The sequence below is a fragment of the Oryctolagus cuniculus genome, chromosome X (genome assembly GCF_051225735.1).
Source record: "Oryctolagus cuniculus isolate XC-2025 breed Fujian yellow rabbit chromosome X, ASM5122573v1, whole genome shotgun sequence".
Lineage (NCBI taxonomy): Eukaryota > Metazoa > Chordata > Mammalia > Lagomorpha > Leporidae > Oryctolagus > Oryctolagus cuniculus.
In genome coordinates this window covers 1,444,475-1,464,580 of record NC_142888.1, presented here as the reverse complement: position 1 = coordinate 1,464,580, position 20,106 = coordinate 1,444,475, and the positions used below count along the sequence as shown (strand labels likewise).

Here is a 20,106-nt window from a genome sequence, read left to right as displayed (position 1 = left end):
CCACAGCAGAGAGCTGGCCTGGAAGAGGGGCAACCTGGACAGAATCTGGCGCCCCAACCGGGACTAGAACCCAGTGTGCCTGCGCCGCAAGGCGGAGGATTAGCCTAGTGAGCCATGGCGCCGGCCGGGCATCTTTCTGACAGCCAGTGCTGCAGCTTATTAAAAGGAACTGGCATGATGGCCTTCAGCAAACTTTCTAGGGAACCTGAAGTCTCCCGCTACAAGGATGCTTTGTTGATAAAGCTATTTATAATCATTGAGGGACAGGTCTGTATTTTATTCCCAATGTGTTTTTTTTGGTCTTATATGTTTTTAATTATTATATTTTAGAATGAATAGAGACCGGATCAACAATGCCTTCTTCTTGAATGACCAGACTCTGGAATTTTTAAAAATTCCTTCTACTCTTGCACCACCCACGGACCCATCTGTGCCCGTCTGGATCATCATATTTGGTGTGATATTTTGTATTGTTGTTGTTGCAATTGCACTGCTGATTTTGTCAGGGATCCAGCAACGTAGAAGGTAAGATATTCAAAGGCAGTGCTTTAAAGAACATTTTCCCATTTACTCATGAACTAGAAAAATTGAGAGCATTTTCCTCGGCCAAAGATAAGACTTTTTTTAAGCTTTGAAAAAAATTAGAAAATTTTCTAGATATGCTTCTGTCTTTAGATGTTCTTAAAAGTCTATGTCCCATACTTAATGAGGCTACTTTCATCACTGTCTTTCTCTCTGTTCTATACCACATATTTTATATCCAGACTTGATTTTAATATATGTGTTGTGATTTTATAAGCTGAATACACAGAGCTAAGCAGACTTTTTGGGTGGGCAGGGTTAATCTTGGTTGTTGTCCAGCTCCAGTGCCAACAGTTCCACAGTTCTGTCCATGCTTCCCTATCTTGGCTTGCCTCTTCTTGGCCCAGTGCCTGAAGGCCACCATTCTTTCCCAGATTTCCTTGTGCTGTTTTATACTTACCCCTTGTTGATGGACTTTCACCCTCCTAGTGCCTATAATATGAAGCTATATTCCTCACGGCCTCTCTGAATCAACTCCCTGCATCAGAACCACCTGGAACACTTGGTTTTTCAAAAATGTAGGGTCCTTGACCTTGTGTAAAACCCACTAAATTAGAATCTCTGAAGGGGATTCATTTTAATGAATATCTAGGTTATTTTAATTCACTTCATTTGAGAGCTTTCAATTCAACAAATTATATATTGGTTCCTAGTCCTTGAGTTCATTTACTTGGATGCTGGAGCACTTGCAAACTTTGATGTCTAAATCATTGATATTGCTTCAAGAGGGAATTTCAGACCACTGGGAGAGTTACTGAGACAATGATGAAGAGAGGAAACAGGATTTCTTAGTTTGACTAAAGTAGAAAATAATTTTATTTATAAGTACTTCTAATCCAGGGTGGGGGGAAAAGAGAAAATCCTTAACTCTTCATTGAATGCTCTGATGCTTCTGAACCTTCCCTTCTGATACAGAGGAAGATGAATTCTGCTAGGCAGAAATTATAGGGACATGCATTTCAAAAATCACATGGGCATGGTTTTCTAAAGGGTTGGTACCCACAGGGGACATGTGGGATGTGTTTGCCCAAGTCTGTGTTTTCTAAATGCTTCTCCTGAGGTTTACTACTTTCCCTGTTTCACCCTAGTTACTAGTAGAAGGTAATCATTTTAAATATAGATGTTTGTAATTTTTTTCACAAAAACTTGGCTTATGTCTAAACCCCAAAATAAACTCAAAAGAATAGGATCAAGTTGTACTTTCTTGATGATTTCATCATGAAATGTAAGATAAAGAGTCTTGGTACAAGGTGTTGTTTTGGTTTTAAGAATATTAAAGAATATACTTTTTCAAAATTTGAATTTCTATGTTTAACATTTTTATGTTTTATATCAATCTGGAGTTGCTATGTTTCTGTGATGTCTATTATAACCGCAGTGAATGCACTTTATCTTCTTGGGTCCTAATTTCCTCCCAGTTCAACATGGTGTAGGAGTTAGAAGAATGGAGTCTGTAGATAGATTGCTTAGATTCAAAGTATTTATCTTTTAAGATTCTGCCTTTGTATATAATCCATTAACTGTGTGGATAGCAGGAAGTACAAACAATGAGTCAGGGAAACCAAGCTTAGGCGAATATGGTTTCTGGTGCTAGAAGCAGAATGGTTAAATTTATCTTTGCTCTCTGTGCATAGATAACTTTTCTAGAGTGACCTGAGGTGTGCTGGAAATAATTAACTTGTTGGGATAAAAAGAGTTAATACGGTAGAGTGCTTAAACTAGGATCTGGTACATAGTGAGCACTTAGTGTTAGCCATCACTATTATTTTGTTATCTTTCCATTTGCTGGTCATTCAGCTAGTTTGTGTTGGGATCAGCTATCTCTTTCCTTCTGAACATATTCTGCAGTAATGTAACAATTGGGTGTGCAGCATCATAATCTGTTACCTGGGAGAAATGCAGTTGTTGTCACAACCTTGCCTTCACAAATTTATCTCATGTTCTAACCAGGAAAGCAGATGGGCAAATCTCTTGTGTAAACTTGGAGAGCATCAGCAATTAGCAAATACAGTCCGGACAGTTAGGACAACTTCCTGGAAATAAATTGTATATTGTGTTTTAAGTTTGATACAACCCCTGATGGGTGTCTCTCCAGCAAAATATTTCTTCAAAGATGAGGAGAGGGTGCAGTCTGAAGTGGGGACAGCCCTGATAGTTGTGATGAAAGCCCTTTTTAGTCATGGAAAAGATAGGAGCTACCCCCACAACCTTTAGTCCAGAGGAAGACCGTCAAAGAAATGCTCAACAATCCAATCCATACTAGATAATAATAAGCATAGTCTGTGTGGTACAAACCTTAACCTTAGAAGACCTGGCAGGACTGTAGGATCATCTAACTCACCATTCTGGCCGGTGCCACCGCTCACTAGGCTAATCCTCCACCTGCGGCGCTGGCACACCGGGTTCTAGTCCCAGTCGGGGCACCGGATTCTGTCCTGGTTGCTCCTCTTCCAGTCCAGGTCTCTGCTATGGCCCGGGAGTGCAGTGGAGGATGGCCCAAGTGCTTGGGCCCTGCACCCGCATGGGAAACCGGGAGAAGCACCTGGCTCCTGGCTTCGGATCAGTGCGATGCACCGGCCGCAGCAGCCATTGGAGGGTGAACCAACGGCAAAAGGAAGACCTTTCTCTCTGTCTCTCTGTCTCTCTGTCTCTCTCTCTCTCTCTCTCACTGTCCACTCTGCCTGTCAAGAAAATAAAAAAATTAAAAAAAAAACTCACCATTCTTCTTCTTTGAGAACAGTGCCAGAGTCACTGAAGATATATGTATATTTAAACATACTATTGAGACCAATTCTCAAACAAACTTCAATAATTCTGTTAGCTTTGTCAACACAGCACTAATTTGGTTATGCAGAACCACGAATGGAAAATTACAATCACTGGAGCCCAAAATAGGTAAACTCAAATACCAGTTATACCCTTAACATATGATGGGGGCTTAAAAAAGTTCATGAGGGTGGGTGTTTGGCACAGTGATTAAGCTCCACCTGGGATGCCTGCAACCCATATTGGAGTGGCTAGGTGCAACTCTCACCTCCACTCTCGATTCTAGCTTCCTGCTAATATGCACACTGAAGGGCAGCAGGAGATAACTCAAGTACTTGGGCCCTTGCCACTCATGTAGGAGACCCAGATTGAGTTCCTAGCTCCAGGACTCAGCCTAACCCATCCCTGGCATTTGAAGAGTGAAGATCTCTCTCTCTTCTCTCTCTCTCTCTCCCTACTTCTTTGCCTTCAAATAAATAAAAATAAACTAATAAAAATTTTGAGAAGTTCACAGAAAATATTATTTTAAAAAATTAATATATTTGAGGGCCCAATGCTGTGGTTTAATGAGTTAAGCTGCTGTCTGCAGCACTGGCATCTCATATCGGTGCCAGTTTGAGTCCCAGCTGCTCTACTTCCTATCCAACTCCCTGATAATGACCTAGAAAAGCAGCAGATGATGGCCCAAGTGCTTGGGCCCTTGCATCCACATGGAAGACCTGGATGAGGCTCCTGGCTCCTGGCATTGGCCTGGCTCAGCCCTGGCCATTGCAGCCATTTGGGGAGTGAACCAGCAGATGGAAGATCTGTCTCTGTCTCTCCCTTTCTGTAACTCTGCCTTTCAAATAAATAAATAAATCTTTAAAAATTACTTTATTTGAAAGAGAAAGATAGCCTATCTGTTGGTTTACCCTCTAAATGCCTGCAACAGACAGTTCTGGGCCAAACCAAAATCTGGAGCTAGGGACTCAATCAAGTCTCCCACATGGTGGTAGTGAGCCAATTACTTAAACCATTACCTGCTGCCTCCCAGGATGTGCGTTAACAGGAGGGTGGAATTGGGACCAGAACCTGGATTAAGGAAATATGATATGGGATGCAAACATCCCAAGTAGAATCTTTTATAAAGATTTTTTATTCATTTATTTGAAAAGCAGAGTTACAGATAGGCAGAGGCAGAGAGAGAGAGAGAGAGAGAGAGAGAGAGAGAGGCAGAGAGAGAGAGGTCTTCCATCCGCTGGTTCACTCCCCAAATTGCCCCAACAGCCGGAACTGGGCTGATCCAAAGCCAGGAGCCAGGAGCTTCTTCCGGGTGTCCCACATGGGTGTAGGAGCCCAAGCACTTCAGCCATCTACTGCTTTCCCAGGCCATAGCAGAGAGCTGGATTGGAAGTGGAACAGACAGGACTCGAACCTTCACCCATATGGGATACCAGCACCACAGGTTTAGGCTTAGCCTACTATGCCACAGCACTGGTGCCCATTTTTAAGTTTTTGAGGAACTTCCACACTGATTTCCATAGTGGTCCTACTAATTTACATTCCCATCAACAGTGTACAAAGGCTCCCCCTTTTCCTACATCCTGGACAACACTTAATTATCTTTCATCTTTTTGATAACAACCATTCTAATAGATGTGAAGTGATATCTCATTATGACTTTTATTTGCATTACCCTGATTATTAGTGATGTTCAGTATTTTCCATATATCTTTTGGCCACTTATATGTATTCTTTTGGCAGTTTTCTGTTGAGATCCTTTGCCCATTTTTAATTGGGTTATATGTTTTCTTGCTGTTGAGTTATTTGAATTACTTATGTATTTTGCATATCAACCCCTTAACAGATGTATGGTTTGCAGATATTTCCTTCCATTCCATAGGTTGCCTCTTCACTATATTGTTTCCTTTGCTGTATAGAAGTTTTTTTAGTTTAATGCAATCCCATTTGTCTAGTTTTGTTTTTGTTGTCTGTGCTTTTGGGGTCATATTAAAAAATATGTTGCCCAGACTAATGTCATGGAGCTCTCCATGTTTTCTCTTAGTACTAGTTTTATAGTTTCAGGTCTTCCATTTGAGTACTTCATCAATTTTTAGTTTATTTTTGTATTTGATGTGAGAAAATGGTCTAATCTCCTTCTTCTTGATTTGAATGTCCAGGTTTCCCCTACATTTTTTATTGAAGAGATTATTCTTTCCTCATTGTGTATTCTTGACCACTTTATTGAAGATCAGTTGACTGTAAATGAGTGGATTTTTCTCTGTATTTGCTATTCTGTTCCATTGGTCTGTGTTTCTGTCTTGATGCTACTACCATACTGAATAAACATCTATTTTAAAATGCAAATGATCCTATGAGATCTACTGGTCGCTATAATAGTGGTGAACTGGTTAACCAGCTATCTAAAAAAATCTGCTTTGTAGCATTTGGCACTTTTCTATTAAGGCCAAAAAGACATGAATATTTAACAGTTCACCCTTGAAAACTTGTGTCAGTCAGCTCCAGTTCACTGCTACAGCTACTACTTCCTTGTGAAATAATTTGAGGAGTTTGCTTCTCTATTACCACCTTGTTGAGAGTAGCAGTTTATGGAAATGAGAGATTTGTTGCAGGAAAAATGTTGAAAAGGTAATTTTTTACTTTTGGGCAACAGTTTGGGAACTGAACAGGTGGAAAGGCAAACAAGATGAACTGCAAGTCTGTACTGTAGCTGTGTCTCACCCCAGCCCAGAAGTAGATGCCTTAGTTATCATGATGGTGGTGGTGGTGGTGATGATGACAGTTATGGTGATGTGCCTTAATGGAAAGAACAATGGACCAAAACTCTTGGTTTCAGGTTCCTGTCTTAGGCTCTAGCATTTATTAACTGAGTGACCTTAAGCAGATCACATACGAAAAGTGGTCCAAGTGATTATGTTGATGAGAAGACAAAATCGAAGAATATACACAAATGCTTTGCTTATTAGAAAGTGCTATGTCAATGTAAATTACTAGTATCACCATAAAATGAAGTTACAAAGTGCTAATTTTATATAATCTGCCACTTTGTGGTATAGAAAAGAGTCCAAGACACAGCATAATTACAGACATACATGTACAGAGTAGAATTGATTTATGAATCTGGTATATAAATAGACTGTTATAATGTTAGACTTTAATTGGGTCTATAGTCACAACTGGGTCTTAGGAAGGGACCTTACTGATTGTGTAAATTCAACTCTCCAGAAATCAAAGCCCAGAGAAGTAAAAATATATTATTTCTTTATTGATTATCCGTTCTGTGGTAAGAGTTTTAGCATACAGTATGGAAGAGGCAAACACAGATAACATGGATGGTCTTTGCCTGCAAGGAGATTATAATCTTATAGCTGGTAACAAAACCAGGTCAGGCAGGGGCTTAGAACAAAGAACCCTAGTGAATGCTCACAGCTGAACAGTCATTAGTAAATTTGCTTGATTTGTTTCTGGTTATACTTTTATTCACATAAGGCCGGTAGTAAATAGAAGTACCTTTGGATTTCCATAAACCTTGTTTTTCACACAGGAGATAGGGTTCAGTCAATACTTTCATATACTGAAACTTCACATCCTTATAAATTCTTTTTTAAAATATTTATTTATTTATTTGAAAGTCAGAGTTACAGAGAGAGAGAGAGAGAGGGAGGGAGCAAAAGAGAGAGAGAGGGAGAGAGATCTTTTATCCACTGTTTCACTCCGCAGATGGCTACAATGGCCAGGGCTATGCCAGGCCACAGCCAGGAACTTCTTCAGGTCTCCCACGTGGGTGGCAGGGGCCCAAATACTTGGGCTATCTTCCACTGCTATCCCAGGCCATTAGCAGGAAGCTGGATCAAAAGTGAAGCAGCTGGTGAGGCCCGCTCTGCGGCATAGTAGGCTAAGCCTTGTCCCATATGGTTTGTGTCCTGGCTGCTCCTCTTCCGATCTAGCTCTCTGCCTGTGGCCTGGAAAAGCAGTGGAAGATGGCACCCATGTGGGAGACCCAGAAGAAGCTCCTGGCTCCTGGCTTCAGATCAGCTCAGCCCCGGCTGTTGCAGCCATTTGAGGAGTGAACCAGTGGATGGAAGACCTTTTCTCTCTCTCTCTCTCTCTCTCTCTCTCTCTCTCTCTCTCTCTGTAGCTCTACCTCTCAAATAAATAAATAAAATCTTTAAAAAATATGGAGCAGCCGGGACTTGAACTGGTGCCCATTTGAGATGCTGTGTGTAAGTAAAATGAGAAATATCGTTGTTAATAATTGTTTTTATATACGTTCTTAAATATACATACCCAATAGCAATCCTATGTAGGTGTGTTTTGAAAGGAGATGAGGAAGACTAAATAAAATTCTTGGTCAATTCCTTTCACCAATCTTATTCCATTCTAAAAGACAAATTGCTCTACATATTTGAGTCTCAGTTTCTTTTGAAGAATAAGGATAATAATAAAGTCTACATAATGTTGCAGTAGGAATTAAATGAGTTAATGCATACAAGCAGCTAGTCTGATTTCTACAATGCAAGATACTTATCATTATTATTGCCATTCCATGGGAGATCCAAAGCGATTTGCCTGCAGTCACATAGTTAGAATGTTGTGGTATCAAGATTTAAGACCAGATAAAATTGATTCCAAAGCCTAGTCCCACTGTGCTGTAATGAGCACTCAAATCATTCCATTAACGTTGATATCTCCCCAGGGACCATCTAGACTGATATGCAGACAGCCCCAAAATGGATTCTGTCCTGTAAGAAAATAATATTTGTCTGTCTTTTATTGTTGTTTTCTGGCTATTTGTAATTCTTAACTCTTAAGTTCTGTTGTGTTTGAAGGGCCACAGAAGTGCCCTTTCTGCTTTTAGCTACTTTATCTTTATACCCTATTCTTCTACACTCTCTATCTCCTACTGCCACCTGCTACTTCATTTACACCCTATTTTGCCCTTCTCCTCTTGGGGCAAAGAGATATCCACTCTCATTATGAGAGATAGCCACTCTCAAGGCTCTGAGGAGCTAGTTCCGGGTAGTTTAGTCACACAGATTTTCCATCCTCTTCCTGAACTACCTGCCATTCCAGGATCATTGGAAGTCATTAACACTCAATTTTATTTTTCAGGAAAAAGAATTCATGTTTCTAGCAGAATATCAAAGCAAAATGATCCAGAGATATAGTTAACTTTTAGTATTCTTTATAAGAGCAATGCACAGGCAGTGAATCAGTTTATTATGGCATACACTATGAAATGTGACAGAGTGTCCTATTACTGTTAGATAACCTTTGAGCTGCTTATCATGTCTATCAGCCAGCAAGTCACTGACACTGAAGTTTGCCAAGCAATACCAAGACTCTGAACTACCAGATCTAAGGTCGCAAAAGCACAATATGTACCTAATTTGTTACTGACACAGTTCAGTTGGATAAGTTTCCACAGCAACTTCCCAGAATCTTTGGGGTTGAGAAATTATCTTTCTTTGAAAGAAGGCAAAATTCTCTCCTCTGTTTGCATCTTTCTCTTTAGTTCTTCCCATTCCTTTGTGGTGACCAAAATGGGTTATTTTTCCTTGTAGCTAGGGAGGTACAGGCGAGATTCCTTACACGGATTTGCACATGTCCAGCTCTCTTCCATTTTTCTCCTAACTCCATAAAACCACTGTTTACTGAAGCAACTGGAAAATAGATACTGTCAACCCATTACTTCTGTTTTTGTTGTCATTTCCACTTTATTGTTCAAGCATGGAACTTAAGGGGAGCCTGGACCTTCAGCAACATGCGGAGAAGAGGCTGGGAGTGGGGGTGGGGAGACAACCTTGACTGAAAAGGGAAACTGATGGGAAGGGAAATACCAGAACAGGGGACAGAGAGTGGTCACTAGGACACCAGAAGACCTCATCAGCCACACCCTCTGGGTGAGGAAGGGAACAGGGAGGTAATGGGCACAGCAGTGGTTTTTCACATGCCCATAACACCCACATGGAGGCCACATGATTGGAAGAGGACTGGGAGAGAGAAAGAATGAGGAAAGCTGCTGCCCAGGAGTCTCCCTAGGTTTCATTGCAGCAATCAGACCCCAGCCCTACCACTTGCCCCCTTCTACCATTTGCAAAATGGACCCAGTAGAGGGAACAAAATAAATGAACATTCAGTTGAGCATACATGGTTAGACATACATTTGTATATAATGGGGAAGGGAAGCATCAACCCATTATTTCTAAGACTGTGTTTGCATTGCCACCTACCTCAGAATGTGCTATCCACTAAAGTTTTTGTCATGTGTGTTTTATGCTTAAACAAATTACAGGGTAAGGTTGAACTTTTTAAAATATATTCATCACTGTGAGAAAATGTTATTCACTAAAAGCCCCATGTGGAGTGATTTGGGGGGAATTTTCTTGAGCAAGACTTTTTTATGATAATTTACAAAAATGTTTGTAACTAGGGCTTCATCCCTGTGAGAAACTACTCCTCTCTTTTATAAAGTATTGGTAAGGAGGGGAGGGTGGATGCATGATTTTGGGCCATCCTCTGATGCCTTCTCAGACGCATTAGCCTTTTTCTTTAGTACCAGGATGGTGTCTCTTCCACACACATAGCAGGCTTTCAAAACATAGTCATTAATGAATGTTGCATACTTGAATAGAAGTGATGTGATTGGTAATTGTACAATGTCGTTTGCTTTCGGTTTCTGGAACACATGGAAAAATGACAATGCTCCTGTCCACAGGAGGAGGGGCCAAAGTGAGTCCTATCTGGTGGGTGATTTAATCTGGCTGGAAAACCCCTTCATCACATTACACTCTAGTCTACTCCAACCTATGCTGTTCACTGGTTGTTGATGCTTGCAAGGGCCAGTCAGGGCAGTTTCTTCACCTTGAGGGTAAAAAAACACAGCAGCCTATCCTTTTCCAGATTTCTCAGAGTATAATCCCTGGCTTCCAACCCAGCATCAGGTCAGAAGTTTTATAAATGACTGCTTAAAATACAGTGACTCTAACTCAATGTTTATCTATAGTGACACTTAGGACATTTGATGATGCCATACATGATGACAGAATTCTTTCAAATGAGGACATTGTGATCTACAGTATTGGAATGCTACTTTACATTTTTAAAATAAACTCCAACTATTTGAAATTATTTAATAAACATCATCAGGGGCAGGCACAGTGGTACAGTGGTTTATGCTACTATTTTTGATAACAGCATTGCATATGGGAGTGCCAGTTCAAGTCCCGGCTGCTCGGCTTCCAATCCAGCTCCCTGCTAATGCACCTGGGATGGCAGCAGAGGATAACCCAAGTGCTTGGGCCCTGCCACCCACATGGGAGACCCAGATGGAATTCCTAGCTCCTGGCTTCAGCCTGGCCCAAGCCTGGCTTTTGCAGGCATCTGGGGAGTGAACTAGTGGAAGGAAGAGTCAGTCTCTCTCTCTCTCTCTCTCTCTCTCTCTCTCTCTCTTTCTCTTTCTCTGCCTTTCAAATAAATAAATATAAAATACAAATCATATTAAAATAACCTCTCATGCAGTGCTGACTTGGTCATCATCAGGGCACCTTCTCATCTGTCAGAGACTCATCATGGTCCTAAAGGACTCCCATAGTGATGGAAGGTAACCCTGGTCACCGCAGCAATGCCCAACATCCCAGCCAGGTCATTCCTTCGAGCCTGCCTCTTTGGGGTTTCCATAGACTCCTGGACAAGCTGATCCTTGGAAAGCCTGGAAGCCTCATAGCTACCATCAGGCTTCTGTGGTGCCACTGTGGAAGGATGTCCCTGATACCCAACCTGTGAAAAGCCTCGGAGAAACCCATCCTCCCTCTGGTTGCCTACAGGCACCCATTATTCCCTTACTCTGATATCAAAGCATAATTGGCTGTAGATCTTAGTCTTTCACAGAAGACAGAAAAGATTATTTTAATTTAAGGCTACAGCTTTCACATTCAAGGAAATATTAAAGATATGCTTACTGCCTGGATTAAGATAGAAGGATCTACAAAAGGTCAGGGTATGAGAAAGCCAAAAATTTATCATGTCATGTAGAGTTTTTTGCAATGACTTAAAGTCACAGCTATGAGTTGTATGTAATGTAAATCAGAAAGTGTTCTCTAAGTTCCAGAAATTTGACTTACAAATGAACACAACTGTTTTATAATGAGCCAAGCAGCAGTATCTACAAGTTACTTGCTTTTGTTTGTTTGTTTGTTTTAAGGATTTATTTATTTATTTGAAAGTCAGAGTTGCAGAGAGGGAGGGAGGGAGGGAGGGAGGGAGGGAGAGAGAGAGACCTTCCATCTGCTAGGTCATGCTGCAAAAGCCAGGGCTGGGCCAGGCCAGAGCCAGGAGCTTTATCCGAGTATCCTACGTGTGTGCAAGGGCCCAAGCACTCGGGCTATCCTCTGCTGTTTTCCCAGTTGCATTAGCAGGGAGTTGGATCAGAAGTGGAACAGCTGGGACTTGAACCAGCGCCCATATGGGATGCTAGCACTGTAGACAGTAGCTTACCTACTGTGCCACAGCACCGGCCCCAAGTTACTTACTTTATATAAAGTAATATGAATTTGCTTTCTAATATCTCATTTTAATTTGATTTTCACTCAACATCTGTGGACCATGAATTGTCAAATCCTGTGAGAATAATTTATTTTACTAAATTCAATTTTGTATTAATTTGTTTCCCTAGAGCTAATTTTTTTGGTTTATAGTTAAAATTTTTATTTTATTTATTTGAAAAGCAGATACACACACACACACACACACAGAAAGACCTCCCCATCTGTTGGGTCACTCCCTAAATAGCAATAGCCAGGACCGGACCAGACTGAAGCCAGGAGCAGGGAACTTAATCTAAGTCTGCCATGTGACTACTTGAGCCATCACCTAATGCTTCTCAGGGTGTATATTAGCAAAAAGCTGGAACTGGAAGCAAACCCAGTTTTCTAACCTAAGAACATCAATAGGGGATGCCAGCATCCCAAGTGTTGTCTTAACCACTACACCTGATGCCTGCTCCTAGAACTAAATGTTTCTTAAGGATTTATTTATTTGAAAGAGTTACTTACCTATACACACACAAACAAACAAACACACAAACACACAGAGAGAGAGAGAGAGAGAGAGAGAAATCGTCTACCTCTGGTTCACTCCCCCAAGCAGCCACAACTGGGCCAGGCTGAAGCCAGAAACCAGTAGCTTCTTCCAGATCTTCTGCATGGATGCAGGGACCCAAGCACTTGGACCATCTTCTGCTGCTTTCCCAGGCACATAAACGGGGAGCTGGATCACAAGTGGAGCATATGGGATGCCAGTGCCATGGGCTGCAGATTTACCCACTATGCCACAACACCGGCTCCTGACCTAAATTTTTAAACTTAGCAATTTGCCATGTTTTCCTCCCATCCCTTGATGCATTTTGTGTGTATGTGAATGTATACATGTATATATACGTACATATGTGCATATTCATTCATATACATATGCATTCATTCATAAACATATTCATATATATTTTAGTATTCTAAATAAGACCATTTGTTCCAATCAATCTGTGTATATTATCTTTGCAGACTTCTTACCTTTATAGCATGTTTTCATCTCTCGAAGTTTTTATCGTCTTCGAAATTTATTTGAAAACACACACTATCTATTACTTTGTCTTTTTAAGGTCCCTATTCTTCTTTCTGCTTTCCATGTTTGTACCATACTCGGACATGCTTTTTCTTCCCAGATCCCAATTACTCTTTTTCCGTGCTTTTAGGAAGAACGAAGGACCATCTGAAGTTGGTGATGCCGAAGATAAGTGTGAAAACACAATCACAATTGAAAATGGTATCCGCTGCGATCCGCTGGACACGAAGGGAGGGTGCGTTAATGATGCCTTCATGACGGAGGAGGAGCGGCTCACCCCTCTCTGAAGGCTGCTGTTCTGCTTCCCCAAGAAAATCAACACTGATTTCTTTGCGACTGCTGAGCATCCCAAATACCAAAGGCAGATGATGTATTTTGTTTCATCATTCTTCTTTTGTAAGAAATTTTAAACATGCTTCACAGTGAAAGGAATTGGTTATAAGCATGAAGACCATGAAATCATAGGCTGTTATCTATTTATAATAATCTAAAATATTTTTCAAGTCATGAGGTGTTTGTAGTTATTGATTTAAACATTTCTGGAAATAAGCCAGATATATGTGTGTGTGTATTCACACTTTGAAGACCTAAAAAATAGTTTTTCCAGTGGCAAATACCTATAATATTGTATAGAAATAATTGAAAATCCTTTTTGAATATTCATTACACTACTCTGTATAACACTAAGTAATTAAGTAAATTGAATAGATAAAAAGGAGTGTTGATATACAGGTTAGAACTTTCTTCTGCTATTGTACCAACAGCTGCCTATACAATTTCTGAATATCAGTCTCCAATAAGGAAGTTTATTTGTTGGTTTTGAGAAGCTCAATATATGCTAATTTAACAGTGGTAATCCTCTCATTTTTAGCATGTGACTGATTGTGGTCTGAGATTTATTTTCATACTGTAGAACATAGTGAGACTAATTTTTATTAGTTATGTTTAATGTGCTCTACAGCACTAGAAATGAATTATTTTTGTTGTATGTGTCTGTGTTCGAAGACATCTTACAGTTTTGATATTGATTTTGTTTGCAGATAAGCTATGTATCATTCTAAATTCCAATAATAATGATTATGCCTTTATTAATGGAAATAAAATTTGCTACTCAATCTCCTACTGTTGTCACCATAGTTAATGTTACATCGGCAGCCTCTAAATTACTTGCCTGCCTCTGTTGTTGCTCCTTCGATACAGATTCTAAAATGCGTAGTTGCAGACAGAAGGTTTACTGGGGAGTGCTCTCAGGAGACACCTGTAAGAAGAGAGGAAGGCAAGTGTGACAGACAGATTCTAAGGTGGCCTCCATCATTCCTATCTCCTGTTGCTGACATCTTCATGTGACCCCTCCCCTTGCGTGAGTATGGGACTTTGCTTTGCTTGCTTCTAATGAAAAGAATAGAGAAAAGATGATGAGTTCTCACATTCCTACAGTTACTTTATATTATATGAATACTTTGAAAAGTCCATGGAAAAATGAAATGAAAAGTTAACATGCACTTTCCATGAACTTTTAAAAGACTCACATGAGTCTGTCTTGCTAGCAGACTTATTCTGCACTTGATCTTAACCAAGAGGCTGAGAAGCGATAGCAGACGTATTCTGGAGACTGTTTGGTGGCTTTATTCACTAAGTGACCATGTTGGCAAAGCCAATGTAAAAGAAACTCTGGGCGGCCTTTACAAATTTCTGGTGACCTCTATGAATTTCTGGTGACCTCTTGGGATGTAAGACAGCCTCCAATCAACAGCCAGAAAAAATCTTAGGTCAGTCCTACAGCCAGAAGGAAATGAATTCTAACAACTAGAGTGAGCTTAAAAGCATATTTTTGTGTAGTCACATCTGTAGATGAGAATTCAGTCTGGCCAACACTTTCCAGCCTGAGCAGAGGACTCAGCTAAGCTGTGTGCCAAGATGATAAATGTGTATTTTTTAAGCCATTAAGTTTATGGTACTGTGTTGTGCAGCTGTAGGTAACTAATAGATCAGAATTAGGTAGAGGGTGAAGTAACCAGCAATCCTTCACGGAGCTCAGATGCTGGGGCTGTTTCTGATTGAGAAAAAGGAGGCCTGGCCTTAGACCTCCACATTAGCCACTCCTGGCTCTAAGTGCTCGCTGGGAGAGTCTACACTTGGGGAAGGCAGTTCACTGAGGCTGGATGCAATTTCCATTGAAGAAGTAGGCTAGAAACCTTCAACAACCAGTATTCCCAGCATCTGAAGAGGTGACCTAGAGCCTCCTCAGAATATCTACTAGTCCATTGACTGCAATGCAGCTTGAATGAGTATCAAAATGCAAACCTGGTCCTGTTGGCTCCCAACAGAGACTGAAATGGCTTTTCACAGTCCTTAGGAAAAAGCCAAGCTCCTTAACATAGGGCCTGTTGAGGTTTGACCCTCATATCCCTTTCTTTTATCTCCAACCCTTTTTTAAAAAAATTTATTTTATTTATTTGAAAGGGGGGTGGAGTGAAACAAAGGTCTTCCATCCTCTGGTTCACTCCCTAAATGGACTCTAACAGATGCCTTTATGAGATGCTGGTGCTGTGACTTAACTCACTATACCAAACACTGCCCCCCTCCCCTTCTTCTCTGATGTCTTATATACATAGATCACTCATTTCCAGGCTTTTTTAACTAGCCGAGGCATTCCCTCTGCCTCTCAGCCACTCTTCCAACCTTTCTTGAGGCTCTCTCATTTAAACATTTGACCTTCAGGGAGATCTCTGCTGGCCTTCCTGGTGATGTGCTCCTGAGCACCCGGAGAATTACTCTTATTTCACTGTACTATAATCAAGTTATTAAAATATGTTTTTATGGAGGAAGAAGACTAGAAAAGAGAGCTGTAGGTCTTACCAAAGTCCTGACACAGCTTTGTCTCCATCAACATTTTCATAACCCACTTCACTTTCTCCCCACATCCAACCAGATAGAATTAACTATTGCTTTGTAACCCCACTATATGTATACTCAGTTTAAATTATAATGGTGATAGCACTTTGTTTTATGTATTTGTTTACAGTCTGTATCTTTACACTAAATATGGTATTCTTAGAGGTGCTTGGTTTTCCTCTTTCTATCTTTTTTTTTATTCGAAAGGCAAAGGTAAAGAGAGAGAGAAGGCTGGCGCCGCAGCTCACTAGGCTAATCCTCCACCTTGTGGTGCCGGCACACCGGGTTCTAGTCCCGGTCGGGGCGCCAGATTCTGTCCTGGTTGCCCCTCTTCCAGGCCAGCTCTCTGCTGTGGCCCGGGAGTGCAGTGGAGGATGGCCCAAGTGCTTGGGCCCTGCACCCCATGGGAGACCAGGAGAAGCACCTGGCTCCTGCCATCGGATCAGCGCGGTGCGCCGGCCACGGCGGCCATTGGAGGGTGAACCAACGGCAAAGGAAGACCTTTCTCTCTGTCTCTCTCTCTCACTGTCCACTCTGCCTGTCAAAAAATAAAAAATAGATAAATAAATAAAAGAGAGAGGGGGGGGGGTTGGTGCTACGGCGTAATAGGTAAAGCTGCCGCCACCTGCATACTAGTTGAATCCAGAAGCTGTTTAACCACATAAAGATTTCTATATGCAAAGTCTCACTATTCTCCTGGAGTCTATACAGCTCAAGAGTACATGAGATTGAAATGGTTTTTTAGTAAGTCATAGTTTGCCAATCAAAAGATCAGATCTCATTCTTCTCCTAAAAATAAATAAACTCAAATATTACAAAGTATATTGTTCTCAAGACAAACTGTTATCCAAGTATAAAATCTTAAACCCACAAATTCAAACTCTTCCACTTATAGAGAGAAGGGCTTTTTGAAGGGATGTGACTATGAGCTTCAGCAGCTACCATCTCATGTGTGAGTCTATCAGCACACATTTATTGAGCTCTGATTATGTATACTTTCAGCTCCATGTGGGTGCAGACTGTGTTTGACTTTCTTCATCACTGTAAAATAAAAGGAAAAAGGAAGGAAAGGAGCAGGCAGGTGTAGGGTACAGAGTGTCAAGCTGCCATTTGGGATGCCTGTTTGCATTATCAGAGAGCCTAGGACTGGATCTCGCCTCCACTCCCTCTCTCTCTCTCTCTCTCTCTCTCTCTCTCTCTCTCTCTCTCCTCTGACTGTAATTCTCCACCTTTCAAATAAATAAATAAATAAATAAATCTGAGAGAGAGAGAGAGAGAGAGAGAGTCAATGTATGAATGAATCTACCACCCACTGTCCAGGGCTGGCCTAGACCAGAGCCAGGAGCCAGGAACTTCAGCAGGGACCCAAGCACTTGAGTCATCATCTACTGCTTCCCAGGGTGCACATTAGCGGGAAGCTAAATTGGGAGTGGAGGCAATAAAATTTCACAGGGCAACTAGTGGGGAGAAAATCTAAAGTCTCAACTATGAAAAAGAAAAGGATATGCTTCATGTTGGGATGAACCTCTTTTGATCATTTTTCTTACTGTTTATTATGGTAGAGAGGGGGTTTATCTGTTCCACTAAACATCCTTGTTGGGGAAGTTTTTTACGCTAACAGAGACATGCTGTAGCCTTGACAGTCAATATAACAGCAAAATAGAACTTATGTCTCCTGCTTACTGCCTTTGACAAACACATTGGGTAATTAGAAAACAGTCAATCATCAACCATACATCTCATTTTTAATTTAATGACCCTGTAATATGCCAGGAGAGAACATGATGTGAGGTGATATGTACTGGAAACAAATGCAAAGCAAGTGAAAATGTAGCTGTCATTCCACTCTCCAAGTCTGTAGCAAAAACTATTTGATAAAACGGAAAAGATAAAAAGCATCTGAAAACCAAATCAGTACAGAAAAAAACAGGTGGGATGGTGTTATCTGGACTTGTTCAACAGAAGAAATGTGAACACAGACAACTTCTGTCTTTTCAGTGTGGTTTCATCATCCATGGTTTTTTTTTTCCCACAAGAGTAGTACAATATAAAACATCATAATATAAAAGAGTACAGTGAATTCTTTCATTTTGAATGAGAATGCTAGAATTCCAGAAATGTGCACATTTACCATCATTTTTGGATAAGGAATAAGAAATAGGAGAGAACACAGGTTAAGAACCAAAAAGAAGCACAAAGTCCAAATCCCCAGACCTTATTTTGAAATCAAGAGGCCCTTTAACATAATATTTTCTTTTCCATTTTACATCTTGTTTTCCTTCATAAAATTTTACATGTCTAGTTATCTCAATTTTCCATTTCCATTTTGTTTCCTTTCATAAAAAATTTTGCATGTCTAGTTATCTCACACAAGCAAATGCATAGATATTTTCTTTCCTTCCTTCCTAGCTTCTTCCTTTCCTTCTTCCTTCTTCTCTTCCTGAAGAATCTATTCAAGATACCATGATGCATTCAGGAAATATATGCAAATAAAGGATATCTTATAAGGGACCCATTCATTATTTATAAGGAGATTAAGTTTATTACCATTTGGAACTTTCTTTTAAAGGGAACTTTTGCTTGCATGAATGAATAATTTCTAGTTGTTTTTATTGAGTCAGTATCTTTATTTTCACAATATTGCTTGAAAAAGAATTTTACATCAGTTTTGCACACAGAATAGGAGTCCATTTGTAATGTACAACATGGGGAGGGTGTTTGGTTTAGTGGTTAAGATGCCAGTTGGGATACTTAATCCCATATTGGAGTGCCTGGGTTCAATGCCCAGCTCTGGCTCCTGACTCCAGCTTCCTCTCATGTGGACTCTGGGAGGCAGTTGTGATGGCTTAAGTGTTTTGGATTCCTGCCACCCATGTGGGAGACCTGGATTGAGTTCCTGTCTTCTCCCAGCTTCAGCTTGCTGGCTGTTGAGGGCATTTGGAGAGTAAACTAGCTTTCTTTTTCTCTCTTTCTGCTTTTCAAATAAATATATAAAAATAAAAATACAACACATAAGTATCTTTTAATTATTATAACACAAGGGACATTCAATCAGACCCAGAATAATACTATTTTATCCTCCCTAGTGTCTGATGCCTTTTGACCCAGTCTGGAAGTAGGTTGCCAGAACAGGAGGGCTATGTTGTACCCACGATCGTTGGAAAGAGTGGAACAAGAGCTCTTGGGTATGGTATAGAGCAAAGATGAGCAATAACCATTGTAGGCAAGCAAGCCTGAAAGGTGCCATTGTCAGATGTCTTGCTACAGTGAACAAATGGCCTTTATTTGCAAAAGTTAGCAAAATTTCAATTAGGACTCATGTCTTAATCATTCTTGGAGTTCCCTGGACTCCATTTGTCATTCTAAACCATTGGTTCATAGTCTATCGTATTTAGTTAATAATGAAATAAATATCATTATTCAGTTTGCATCAAGGAAACATTTGCAAATTTATGAAGTAGAACCATATAGAATTGGTGCTATATAATCAGCTTGATCTGTAAAAATGGCAGCTTCCTCTGGTTCAAGGTATTAGTTTGCTAGTCAGTCTTTTGGAATTTAGGAAAGATGTCCCTCCTGTAAATATGTCATACATGCTGATACAGCCCATGGGCCATCTCACAATGGCATGTTACTCCATGATATAGCTGAATAATACACATTTATTGTGTAAAATACTAGAAGACAGATTGTTATAATGCCAAAAATGTAATAAAAACAGGCAATAAAGAATACAATTTAGTAGGAGCCAGCATTGATTGTGTTTTGAGCTCCAGTGATTGAGGGAAAGTAGGTGTTAAATTTTTTGTTTTGCCGGCGCTGCGGCTCACTAGGCTAATCCTCTGCCTTGCGGCGCCGGCACACCGGGTTCTAGTCCCGGTTGCCCCTCTTCCAGGCCAACTCTCTGCTGTGGCCAGGGAGTGCAGTGGAGGATGGCCCAAGTGCTTGGGCCCTGCACCCCATGAGAGACCAGGATAAGTACCTGGCTCCTGCCATCGGATCAGCGCAGTGCGCTGGCCGCAGCGCGCTGGCCGCGGCGGCCATTGGAGGGTGAACCAACGGAAGGAAGACCTTTCTCTCTGTCTCTCTCTCTCACTGTCCACTCTGCCAGTCAAAAAAAATTTTTTGTTTTTAAATATTTATTTAGGGGCCTGCACTGTGGGGCAGGAGGTTAAAACCCTGGCCCGCAGTGCCAGCATCCCATATGGATGCTTGTTCAAGTCCTGGCTGCTCCACTTCTGATCC

The 20,106-nt window shown here is 40.8% G+C and overlaps 1 protein-coding gene across 6 annotated transcripts in view; it reads left to right on the top strand.

Moving 5' to 3' along the window:
• CLTRN (collectrin, amino acid transport regulator) overlaps positions 1-14,086 on the top strand; it is a 57,073-nt gene extending 42,987 nt beyond the window's left edge. For all 6 annotated transcript variants that reach the window (XM_089324812.1, XM_089324813.1, XM_089324810.1 and 3 more), the window contains 2 exons: positions 331-525; positions 13,097-14,086. In XM_089324812.1, coding sequence (XP_089180938.1) covers positions 331-525; positions 13,097-13,253 — 352 coding nt within the window. In that variant the 3' untranslated portion in view covers positions 13,254-14,086. The remainder of the gene's footprint in view (positions 1-330; positions 526-13,096) is intronic.
• Positions 14,087-20,106: the final 6,020 nt, after the last annotated feature.